The 12,410-nt window shown below is 31.9% G+C and overlaps 1 protein-coding gene across 2 annotated transcripts in view; it reads left to right on the top strand.

Moving 5' to 3' along the window:
- vav3 (vav guanine nucleotide exchange factor 3) overlaps positions 1-12,410 on the top strand; it is a 159,000-nt gene that overhangs the window by 113,645 nt on the left and 32,945 nt on the right. For both annotated transcript variants that reach the window (XM_028434415.1, XM_028434414.1), the window contains exons 20-24: positions 3,525-3,655; positions 6,001-6,066; positions 7,326-7,360; positions 8,403-8,519; positions 10,820-10,907. In XM_028434415.1, the coding sequence (XP_028290216.1) occupies positions 3,525-3,655; positions 6,001-6,066; positions 7,326-7,360; positions 8,403-8,519; positions 10,820-10,907 (437 nt within the window). The remainder of the gene's footprint in view (positions 1-3,524; positions 3,656-6,000; positions 6,067-7,325; positions 7,361-8,402; positions 8,520-10,819; positions 10,908-12,410) is intronic.

Below are 12,410 nucleotides of genomic sequence, written 5' to 3'. Positions count from 1 at the left end.
GACACATATGGGTTACCGTTAGATACATCCAACTTATCCTACACAGGGTCGCTGGAGCGTTGGAGGGGCGTGGCCTTTCACAACGCTAACACCTCGTCACAGACGAGCAGAAATCCTCATTCTTACCTTATTTAGTTTTTTGGTTAAATGCAGACATTTATTTCAGATAAAAACTTCACACAGATATTTTCCTGCTCTAGGGGAGAGGAAACCTTTCTTTCCTATTCTGACATCAAACAAAACCTTTTTTGCATTTAAGCACGCGCATTAACACACACACACAAACAAAAGAAACATAATTCTTCATCCCCAGGAGCTTCTTGTCTACATTTTTTTTTCCTCTTTTTTCACACATTAAATGAAAAACATGGTTTTAACTTTTTACATCCAGAGAAAAAACAGAAAAGAAAACTAAATAAAAGAGCAACAGTTTCATTACATTAAATAACCAATTTTAAATAGAATAAAAGACGTTATCAATCTGTGCATAGTTTGTCCTTTTTAAGAAAAACAAACAGTGTTGTTCATTTTGTTTTATTGATTTAAAAAGAAAATGGAAATACTGGATGAAAAATCCGATATGCATTGTTTTTCTGTTCAAATTTTGTCATTCTTCATCGTTTTTTGGTTGTAAATTTGTATATTTTCCTATATTTGTGTAGTTTTGTGCGTTTTTGGAGCTATTTTGTGTTTGTGTGTTCTGGAAGTCATTTTGTGCATTTATTTTGTCATTCTTCACATTTTTCTGTCATTTTGTATATTTTTTGGTTGAAATTTTGTATATTTTCCCTTTTTTTTTGGATTTTTGTTGCCGTTATGTTTGTTTTTTGAGCCATTTTGTGTATTTGTGTGTTCTGGAAGTCATGTTGTGCATTTCTTTTGTCATTCTTCACATTTTTTTTTGTCATTTTATATATTTTTTGGTTGTAACTGTATATTTTCCTCCATTTTTATGCATTTTTGTTGTGATTTTGTGTGTTTTCTTAGTTTAGCCATTTTGTGTATTTGTGTGTGTGTGTGTGTGTGTTTTTTTAACCATTTTTTTTTAGTCTGTCTTCACATTTTTCTGTCATTTTGTCATTTTTTGTGCATTTTAAGTCAGTTTTCGGCCCCAAAACTTTTTTTTACCGAAACATGGCTGGTAAAACAGAATGTTGTGACGACGCGGCAACACCGCGGTCAGCGTGTGGGGTCTGGATACAGACACAGACTATTTCACAGCTGTATTTAAACACATCTGCGCTCTAAAGCCTCTTCTAAGCAGAGGTTGAGCCGGAGCAAAAACAATAAAAGAAGCATAAATTCAGCTTCACAATCAGTCAGCGCACGTTTCACAGAGAACTGTTCAGATCCGTAGTTATCCCTAGTTATTTTAATGTGTCTTGTTAATCAACGACTTCAATGCACTTTGTGTTTTAATCAGAGAACAGATTTAATTTTTCCAAAAAATGTCTAAAATGATTTTTTTTAATCATGTTTTTTAATGAAATAATCATTAAATAGTGCTAACATGAGCATAGCACGTAAACTCCCATTCACTAGGTGTCAGTGAATGCACCGTCAGACCTTGTTAAACTACCTCACTACTCAATGACTTTTAGTGTTATTTTAATAAAACATACTGGACACTTTGATAGATGTATTTAGTTACTTTGAAAAAACATATCACCTGTTTTCAAATTACAGTTAGTTACCATATACTTGTTCTCGCAAGTTTAAAAAAAGAGTTAACTGAATTGTTTTTCATACCATTTGGTCAGATTCATGGCAATGCACACCCCTATAGGCCTATGCAATATTTTATGTACATATCTATGAATGAACATTTTATGTTTTATTTTATTTTATATTGTGCATTGTTGGAATGTCGGTGCTAAATAAACCTATTCCTATTTTAGTTTTTTAACTGATTTATTATTTGAAGCATTAATATTAATTCATACACTTAGTACATATTCAGAGACATAAATGCAAAGGTACTAATAATTAGCATGATAATTTCTTTTGGTTTTTGGCCAATAATTTTAATTTCAATGCATCCCTCTAAAAAAAAAAAACTATAAAATAATCTAAATCAGGGGGACCCACATGTTGCCATGGTTATTTTAAGAATTCAACCAACTAAATGTAGTTTTTCCAAAATATCTGTTCAAAAACACACACATATATCTTTTATATATATATATATATATATATATATACACAGTGTATACGTATTTGAAACATTTATTATTATTATAATTTCCTGAAATGTATTTCACAGAATGCCTGTCAAAAGACGTTTCTTTCAAAATAAGGTATAAGTATTAATTTTAACCAGTTGTCCGCGACCCACCCAGTGCATGTCCGCAACGCAGTTTTGGGTCCCGACCCACCAGTTGAGAACAACTGCTCTAAATAATGCTTAAGTAATTTTTTTTTCCTGCTAATACATATTGTATCTATTTTTCATTCTAATGTAAATATGATTTTTCTTCTTTTTTCTTGTATACATTTCTGTTGTTATGTTGATCTAATTAATCAGTGTTGGAATCGTGTAATTTATCCACATTTTATTCAAAGCAGAATTTTCATTATTCAATATTTACTAACTTATTTTATTTCTGATGAATCCATCCTGAGAAAACTGCTTTTTTAATCTGTTTCTGATTGAATCTCTATAGTTTCTTTATTTGTAAATTACCTACAAATGTTTTCTATTTAAAGTTGGCTTTTATCTAACAAACATTTATGAATATTGCACTCATTGAAATCCATTAGTGATGCATTTTCTGTGTAAAGTGACACTTTACACAGAAAATGTATCACTTGTGTGCAAAATGCAGTTGTTTACGATCAGACATTTGAGGTGGAGGCGGACACTCGTAGTTCAGCAGTGTTATCAGATCTGTTATCTGACGTTAGATTAGCCTGCAGCACTATGTTAGCTCTTATCTGTTACATGAGAATGAAGAACGACGCCAAGTGATTTACAAGGCCAGGTCCCTGCTGACAGGAGTGAGTGTGTGTGTGTGCGTGTGCATGTGCGTGTGTGCGCAGGTTTTTGTTGTCATTTTGTATATTTTCATCTCATTTTATTGTGTGTTGGTTGGTTGTGTATTCATGTGTGTTTTGTAAGTATTTTTTTTTGCCATCATTCTATGTATTTTCATTTTGTGTGTTTTTCTTGACATTTTGTACATTTTCTTCTCCATTTTATTTTATTTTTTTTGTGTTTTATTTTCTATTTTTGGAGTGATTTTGTGTAATTATGTGTATTTTTGTTGTCATTCTATGTATTTTTCTGTCACTTTTGTGTGTTTTGAGGGCACACGTGTGTATTTTGAGTGTTTGAGCTGCATTCTGATTGGTTAACCTCCACGTGCACACATCTCCTGGATATTACATTGGACTTTGATCGTGCTTTAATTTACCTTTGATATTTGCAAAAATAAAGTTCTCTTATAATAACTCTAAAATTTTGAAACGAGTGACGTCTGTAGTGTTTGGTCTGTAATCTCACTCTAGCCCCGCCCACATTGCAGGTCTTCCAAAGATGGTGGTGATCAGGAACTACTTTGGCGTTCCCAGTCCGTCCTCTGGTCCAGCGCTGAACATCCAGAGCGGTGACATCATCGAGTTAATCTGTGCCGACCTCCTCAGTCCCTGGTGGCAGGTCAGAGGTCAACTTATTGTATTTGATTTTATGTTTTATTCACTTTGTGCATGTAAACAGAATATCACAGGAAACAAAGAAAAGCAAAAAGATTTTCAACACAATTTTGCAATTCAGTTTACATTTCTGAAAAGCAGTGGGAAGAAGTACATACCTATGTACTCTGAAAAATGTACCCGCTGCATCAGAATCTATTATTTCCTACTCTGCATAACAGTGGAACATGTATTCACTGTAAATATTTGTGTAACTGCAGCAGGAATAGTTTAGATGGCGTAAGTTTTTCACTGCAGTCACCTGCAGGTTGTTGTTTTGTATATGTTCATCTTATTTTGATGTCTGTTTGTTGTTGATTTGTGCATTTTTGGTAGCGTTTTTTGTGTTTTTGGAGTCATTTTGTGTATTAGAGGTCACTTTTGTTGTCATTCTGTACATTTTTTTCCGCTCTATTTTGTGTGTTTTTGTTGTTTTTGGAGCAATTTTGTTGAATTCCAAGATAATTTATACCTAAATGATCAGAAATCTTCCCTAAATTAAATCACATGCAAATCACCTGCTTTTTTGTGTGTGTGTGTGTTTGTTTTTAATATCATCTTGTGTGTTTTGGAGTCATTTTGTGTATTTATGCATGTTTTGGAAGTCATTTTTGTTGTCATTCTATGTGTTTTCCTGTCACTTGTGTTTTTGTTGTCATTTTGTGTGTTTTTGGAGTCACTCTGTATAATTTCCTCTCAAATTTAATATATTTTTTGTCGTTTTTGATTGTTTTCGTTGTTGTGTGTGTTTTTGGAGGTATTTTGTGTATTATTGTTGAATTATAAGGTCATTTATACCTAAATGATCAGAAATCTTCATAAATGAAAGCGCACACACAAACAGCACCTGTTATTGTTTTGTGGTTAGAGTTAGGTGCGTTTTTGTTAGTGAGACAAATTTAACAAACACACGAACTGATCTGATCAGCTTGTCTCACAGTTTCATTGATCAATCAATAGAAATGACTTGGAATGAAGTTCATTAGATGTTAAAAAGTAGTTATTTCTGTTGCAGTTCAGTTACTTTGGTCATTTTATTGTAGCTTAGCGTGCTACATTTCTCTGGTGGCTAGCTTCATTTATTGTAGAATACAGTAGCTTTTAGCTTAGCTTCCATTATTCTTGTCCAACTCTGATGACGTCACACATGTTTTTTCCTGGTATAAATAAATAAATATATATATATATATATATATATTACCATCATCATCATCTCTGTTTGTATGGTGTGCGTGTGTGTGTGTGTACGCGTGCGTGTAAACACAGACACAGAAATGTGTAGATTATAGTATTTTATTTTATTTTATTTTATTTTATTTTATTTAGGGCTTCAATGAAATAAGTCTCCATTTATTTCTCAATGGAACAAAACTCCACATTTTTGTTGTTAATAAATAAACTGAGCAGGTTTTATTCTTGCAAAAAATAAAACAACAGAATTGTATTGATTTTTATTAATAGTTTTGTAAGTTTTTGGCGTAATTGTGTATTTTTGTTGCTGCTTTGCATAACTTACTGTCATTGTGTGTACATGTTCTCATTTTGTGTTTTGTTTATTTTCCACTTATTTTTGTTCATTTTTGTAGTCATATGTATTTTTGTTGTTTTCTACAGTATTTCACATTTAGTGTGTGTTTTGTGTGTTTTTGGAGTCATATTGTATTTTTCTTTGCTGTTTTGTGTAATTTGTTGTCATTTGGTGTGAATATGTTCTGATTTTGTGTATTTTTGTTGTGTATTTTTGGTGCTGTCGTATGTATTCTTGTTGTTTCTTATTACACATTGTGTTAGAATGTGTAATACAGTGTAGCACAATGTGTAACACAGTGTAACACAGTGTAGCACAATGTGTAACACAGTGTATCACAATGTGAAACACAAAGTGTAACACAATGTGTAACACAATGTGTAACACAGTGTAACACAATGTGTAACCGTGTGTAATACAGTGTAACACAATGTGAAACACAATGTGAAACACAATGTGTAACACAGTGTAACACAATGTGTAACACAATGTGTAACACAGTGTAACACAATGTGAAACACAATGTGTAACACAGTGTAACACAATGTGTAACAGTGTGTAACACAGTGTGTAACACAGTGTAATTCAGTGTAACACAATGTGTAACACAATGTGAAACACAATGTGTAACACAATGTGTACCACAGTGTGTAACACAATGTGAAACACAATGTGTAACACAATGTGTAACACAGTGTGTAACACAGTGTAATTCAGTGTTACACAATGTGTAACACAATGTGTAACACAGTGTAACACAATTATTCCTGTGTGTGTTTTAGGGCAGAATCCTGTCGACTAAGGAAGTTGGATTCTTTCCGAGCGACGCTGTGAAACCGTGTCCGTGTGTAAGTAGACATTTCTATCCATAACAAGCAGTGTTAGCATCTAATGCTAACGGTGTTAGCCGTGGTTTAGAGTGTGCTGTGAGCTGCTTTATGAGTCCTAAGCACAGGAATTTTCACGTGATTTGTAAAAGAAAGGCAGCTTTACATATCAATCAGAAGTAAAACAATTCATAACAGAAATACTAAATTAACGTGACAATTGAAAATCAAATACAAATGAACAAATATTAGTGGAAAAAATACAAAAGTTAAAAATATTGTCCAAGACACACTTAGAACAGCCCCCTCATTTTACATTTATTTTATATTTTGTTGTGACCCAAACCTGCTTAAAATAATTAAATAAAAGAATGAAAGCACAAACAGAAACAAAACAAAAATATGAATTTTTTTTATATGGATGTAATAAATGATTAAATGAATAAATGAAAAATAAATAAATAAATAAATTATATTTGTATTTTTTTTTAATTTCCACTTTTCTGCGTTTAGGAAAATTGAAAATTAATTACAAATAAATATGAGTTGGAAAAAAATACATATTTTTCAAAAATGCAAAAGAAAAAAGTATATTGTCCAAGACACACTTGCCCCCTCATTTACATTAATATTTTATTTTGACCCAAACCTGCCAAAATAATGAAAATAAAAATAAACGAATAAAAGTCAAAATAAAGACAAAACTAAAACAGAAATATTTGTTATATGTATAAAATAAATTATTACATGAATGAAAGTGAAAAAATACAATTAAAATAAATGTTTGTTTTTTTTTTAATTTCCACTTTTATTTATCAGTCTATGTTTAATTTTGCATGTATTTATTTATTTATTTATTTAATTATGCATTTATATTGTAATTTTTCCCACTTATATTTATTTATTTGTAGTTAATTTAAAATTTTCCTTTTTTTCCCCCACATTTATTTATTTAATTAGAATTTGGTCAGGTCTGGTTCTCCATAATAAGTTGAAGGATCCAAAGTGTGTCAGCGACATGTTGGACGTCACGTCAATCTGATAAAAACAAAGTCCGACTGTGTGAGGTCATCAGTCGATAACAAACTGCTGTAAAGATAAGCAAAAACAGGCCATAAAACAGGTGCCAAGTGTCTGTGTCTGTGTGCGTGCGTGCGTGCGTGCGTGCGTGCGTGTGTGTGTGTGTGCGTGCGTGCGTGCGTGTGTGTGTGTGTGCGTGCGTGTGTGTGTGCGTGTAAGCGTGTGTGTTCCTCAATAACACAACACTGTTTCTGCTGCAGGTTCCAAAGCCTGTGGATTATTCCTCTCAGCCCTGGTAAGTTCACTGGTAATAATAACAGGGGGTGGAGCCACTGATCTGAGGGTCACATGATCAACATTCATGTCAGCATTAGAATAACGACCAATCACAGCATTAACATTTTGGGGCCTGTACTACAAAGCTGGCTAACGTCTTATCACCATGGTAACTTAGGCTGAACGACTAGCCTGGTCAGGACCAGGTTTTGTTCTGGCTAGGATCTGAGCGAGTACTAAAGTCCCGCCTCCTGACCAATCAGATCTCTTAGAAAATGACCTGATCCTTTATTTACCATGACATCCTATAGGAAACATATTTTTATTCAGTTCATTTCCGACATGGTTGCATTCACAGAAATTCATTTGACATTCAGAGCAAAATCACATCATTGTTTTTTTTTTTTTTTTTTTGTCCTTTTTCATGCCGGAAAGGGCGATGGAAAAAAGCATTATGCTTATCTCTATAGCTCTCTATATCTCTGTATAGATTTACAGTAGATGTGACAAAGTCATCTACATTAGTCAGCTGATAAAACTTGTGTGCGTTAAACACTTAATTAACAAATGTAGGTATTCATGTAATTCACTGTTTCTGCTTTTACTGCAGTGTTCATTTTACTGACTAAAAGTTTTCATCATAGTTTTTATTGACTACATGTTTTTAATTGACAGTAACTAGATTGTGAATAATGTAAAAAATAAAAAATGTGAACAAAAGCAAAATGTAATATTTTCATTGAAGCTAAACTGAAATGGTCCTCATGACTAAAACTACGTTGCATTTTAGCCACAAGACTATGACTAAAACTAAATCTAAATTAACACTGGTTTTTGGAGTCATTAAAATGTTTATTTGTTGTCATTTTTGTTTATTTCTTTGTCATTTTCAGTATTTTCTTTCATTTCTTTGAATGTTTTTGTTGTTGGTTCTTTTTTGGAGTCATTTTCATGTGTTTTTATTGTCAGTTTTGTGTATTTTACTCCCATTTTGTGTAATATTGTTGTCTTTTTGTCTTTTTCCTACATTTTGTATGATTGTGAATGTGTGATTGTTGCAGGTTTGCTGGTCCCATGGAGCGGCTCCAGGCTGAGACTGAACTCATCAACAGGGTGAGCAGCACGTACCTGGTACGCCACCGCAGCAAAGAGATCACAGAGTACGCCATTAGCATCAAGTGAGTCTGAAAACTATAGCACATGATATTCTCTTTCTGTTTGCATGAGTCGACTTGTTTTGGCTTACCCTGCTTTTTGTTGCTATTTTTTGTCTTTATTTTGCTGTTTTGCTGATTTTTGGAGTTATGTTGTGTGTTTTTGTGTTTTCATAGTTTTTTTTGTTTGTTTTTGGAGTCATTTTGGTTGTTTTTGTTGCTGTTTTTTGTGTTTCTGTTGCTGTTTAGTTGGTTTTGGAGGTCATTTTGTGTGTTTTTGTGTTTCTATAGCTGTTTAGTTGGTTTTTGAGGTCATTTTGTGTGTTTTTGTGTTTCTATAGCTGTTTAGTTGGTTTTTGAGGTCATTTTGTGTATTTTTGTTGCTGTTTTTTTATGTTTCTGTTGCTATTTAGTTAGTTTTTGGGGTCATTTTGTGTGTATTTGTGTTTCTATAGTTGTTTTTTTTTTTTTTGCTATTTTATTTTTGTTGCTGTTTTTTGTGCTTCTGTTTTGTTTGTTTTCAGAGTTATTTTATGAGTTTTTCTGTTACTGATGCAGTTTCGTGGAGTCATTTAGTGTTTTTTGTCTTTCTATAGCTGTTTTTTGTTTTCGGGGTAATTGTGTGTTTCTTTAACTATTTTTGTTTGTTTTTGTTGCTGTTTTTTGTTTTTTGTGTTTTTGTTATTGTTTTGTCGTGGTTTTGTTTGTTTTTTGAGTCATTTAGTGTGTTTTTGTGTTTCTGTTGCTGTTTTGTTGTTTGTTTGCTGTTTTTGGGGTCATTTTGTGTGTATTTGTGTTTCTATAGTTGTGTTGTTTTTTCGGGGTCATTTCGTGTGTTTTTTTTGCTTTTTTATTCTTGTTTTTTGTTTTTGTTTTTTCTGTTTTTTTGTGTTTCTGTTGCTGTTTTGTTTGTTTCTGTTGCTGTTCATAGCTGAGGCTAACCCGTGCTAGCCTCAGCTAAAGTACATGTAGTGCTAATCACTTCACTAAAACAGCCCCAGTGCTTTGTAATTACACTCATTTCTATTTTTAATCCCACTAATGAGGAACTCAGGAATCAGTGTGTGACCCAAGCTATCGTTGTATTTTATTGCAGACTTGTGATCCTGGACTACTGAGCAGTGGAACTGTTTTTGTGTAACCATGAGAATGTTCCTTTAAAGTTCATTTAGCTTCTTTTTCTTTCATCTTCTTCCACTCAGAGCGTAATTACTCGACTTTAAGAAGAAATAATGACGAGACGTTTCAAGGTTATTAAAACCTCCTCATGATGGAGAGACGTCAGAGAAATAAAACTGTGTTTAGTTCAACGATGTTTAGAGTTTCAGGGTTTTTATTTGCAATCGTTTGCTGGAACTTCAATATTTATGATGAATCCTTGGACAGAAAAAACAATTTGAGGATAAACAACAGCTTGATGTACATTTTATTAATTTGACACGTTAATGAGGGTTAAGATGAGAGAAGTACGTGTGTGTGAGTGTGTCTATAGATAAGCTTCAGCTCACAGATAAAAGGATTTTAACGTATTTAGCAATCAGTCTTTCCTTTGATCTTAGATATTTTAGGTTATTGTTGCTGTTTTTTGTGTTTCCGTTGCCGTTTTGTTTGTTTTTGGAGTCATTTTGTGTCTTTGTTGCGGTTTTTTGTGTTTCTGTTGGTGTTTTGTTTGTTTTTTGACTCATTTTGTGTGTGTATGTTGCTGTTTTCTGTATTTCTGTTACTGTTTTTTTAGTTTTTGTTGTCATTTTGTCTTTGTTGCTGTTTTTTGTGTTTTCGTTTTGTTTTTTTGTTTTTTTTTTAGAGTTTTTTTCTGCTGTTGTCTTTTGTGTCTTTGAAGTTATTTGTGTATTTTTCTCATTTTGTTGCTTTGTGCAGTTGCATTGGTTTATGATTGTATAACAGACGTAGAACCCATGAGCATCACATTTTTTAGTGTGTGTGCTGCAAAGCTAGATTTCCTTTTATCTCGCTAACTTCCGGTTTTTAATTATGAATTTACAGCGTGTGCTGTCCTGGCTAAAGTCTTACGGAGCTAAATCACAATGGTAACTTAGGCTGAACGACTAACCTGGTCTGGACCAGGTTTTGTTCTGGATAAGATCTGAGCGAGTACTAAAGTCCCGCCTCCATCTGACCAATCAGATCTAAATTAAAGGTGATGTGTGAACACGTCACTGTGTGGATCTGATTGACAGCTGACATGAGAGAGAGAGAATATTTAGACATGGATGCAATCCTTTCATTTACCGATGATGAAATCGAAATCGATGGAGGTGATCAGAGATGGAAATTACACTCGTAACTTATTCAATGTCCCACAGGTACAACAACGATGTGAAGCACATAAAGATCCTGGCCAAGGACGGATGCTTCCACATCGCTGAGAACAAGAAGTTTGGCAGCATTTTTGTGAGTGTTTGTGTCATAATTTATGAGATAAGTCGTTTATCAGTTTGCTTTTTAGTGAAGTGTCACACATGGACTTTTATTACAGTAATGTGCACAAAAACAACCACAAGTATAGCCTCAGATGTTCTTTTTTACCTTTAAAGTCAAAGCATGTTATTGTAATTGTTTTATTGGTTGATATTCTGTTTTAATTATTTAATTTAATTTATTTGGACTTGGTAAAAATGGACTTGATTTTATATAGCGCTTTATCACCACACTGAAGCAGTCTCAAAGCGCTTTACATATCAGCTCATTCACCCAATCACTCTCACATTCACACACCAGTGGGACAGGACTGCCATGCAAGGCGCTAGTCGACCACTGGGAGCAACTTAGGGTTCAGTGTCTTGCCCAAGGACACTTCGACACATAGTCAGGTACTGGGATCGAACACCCAACCTCTCGATCAGAAGACGACCCACTACCACCTGAGCCACGGTCGCCCTATTTATATTCTGTATTTTGTTTATTTTATTTATTTATATTCTGTATTTTGTTTATTTTATTTATTTATTTATATTCTGTATTTTGTTTATTTTATTTATTTATATTTTGTATTTTGTTTATTTTATTTATTTATTTATATTCTGTATTTTGTTTATTTTATTTATTTATATTCTGTATTTTGTTTATTTTATGTATTTATTTATATTCTGTATTTTGTTTATTTATTTTATTTATTTATTTATATTCTGTATTTTGTTTATTTTATTTATTTATATTCTGTATTTTGTTTATTTTATGTATTTATTTATATTCTGTATTTTGTTTATTTTATTTATTTATTTATATTCTGTATTTTGTTTATTTTATTTATTTATATTCTGTATTTTGTTTATTTTATTTATTTATTTATATTCTGTATTTTGTTTATTTTATTTATTTATTTATATTCTGTATTTTGTTTATTTTATTTATTTATATTCTGTATTTTGTTTATTTTATTTATTTATTCATATTCTGTATTGTGTTTATTTTATTCATATTCTTTTATTTGTTTATTTTATTTATTTATTCATATTCTGTATTGTGTTTATTTTATTCATATTCTTTTATTTGTTTATTTTATTTATTTATTCATATTCTTTTATTTGTTTATTTAATTTATTTATTCATATTCTGTATTGTGTTTATTTTATTCATATTCTGTATTATGTTTATTTTATTTATTTATTCATATTCTGTATTTTATTTGTATTTCTGGTACAGTTGTAGAAAGCTACAAATAATAAATTAAATTCTCATTTTTTAGACTTTATTAAACTGTCTACAAATCAAATAAATCAATGCATTACCATTTTAAATGATCATAAATGTTTCATATATGTATTCCTGTTCAATTCTTTTCTCATTATTTATTTATTAATTTATGTTTGGAGCAGGTTTTTTTTTTTTCTTTTTATACTACACTATATTATACACTATATTACAGACATGGGCAACAGGTGGCCCAGGGGCCAA

Source organism: Gouania willdenowi, chromosome 20, assembly GCF_900634775.1.
Source record: "Gouania willdenowi chromosome 20, fGouWil2.1, whole genome shotgun sequence".
Lineage (NCBI taxonomy): Eukaryota > Metazoa > Chordata > Actinopteri > Blenniiformes > Gobiesocidae > Gouania > Gouania willdenowi.
This window is presented reverse-complemented; position numbering and strand designations above follow the sequence as displayed.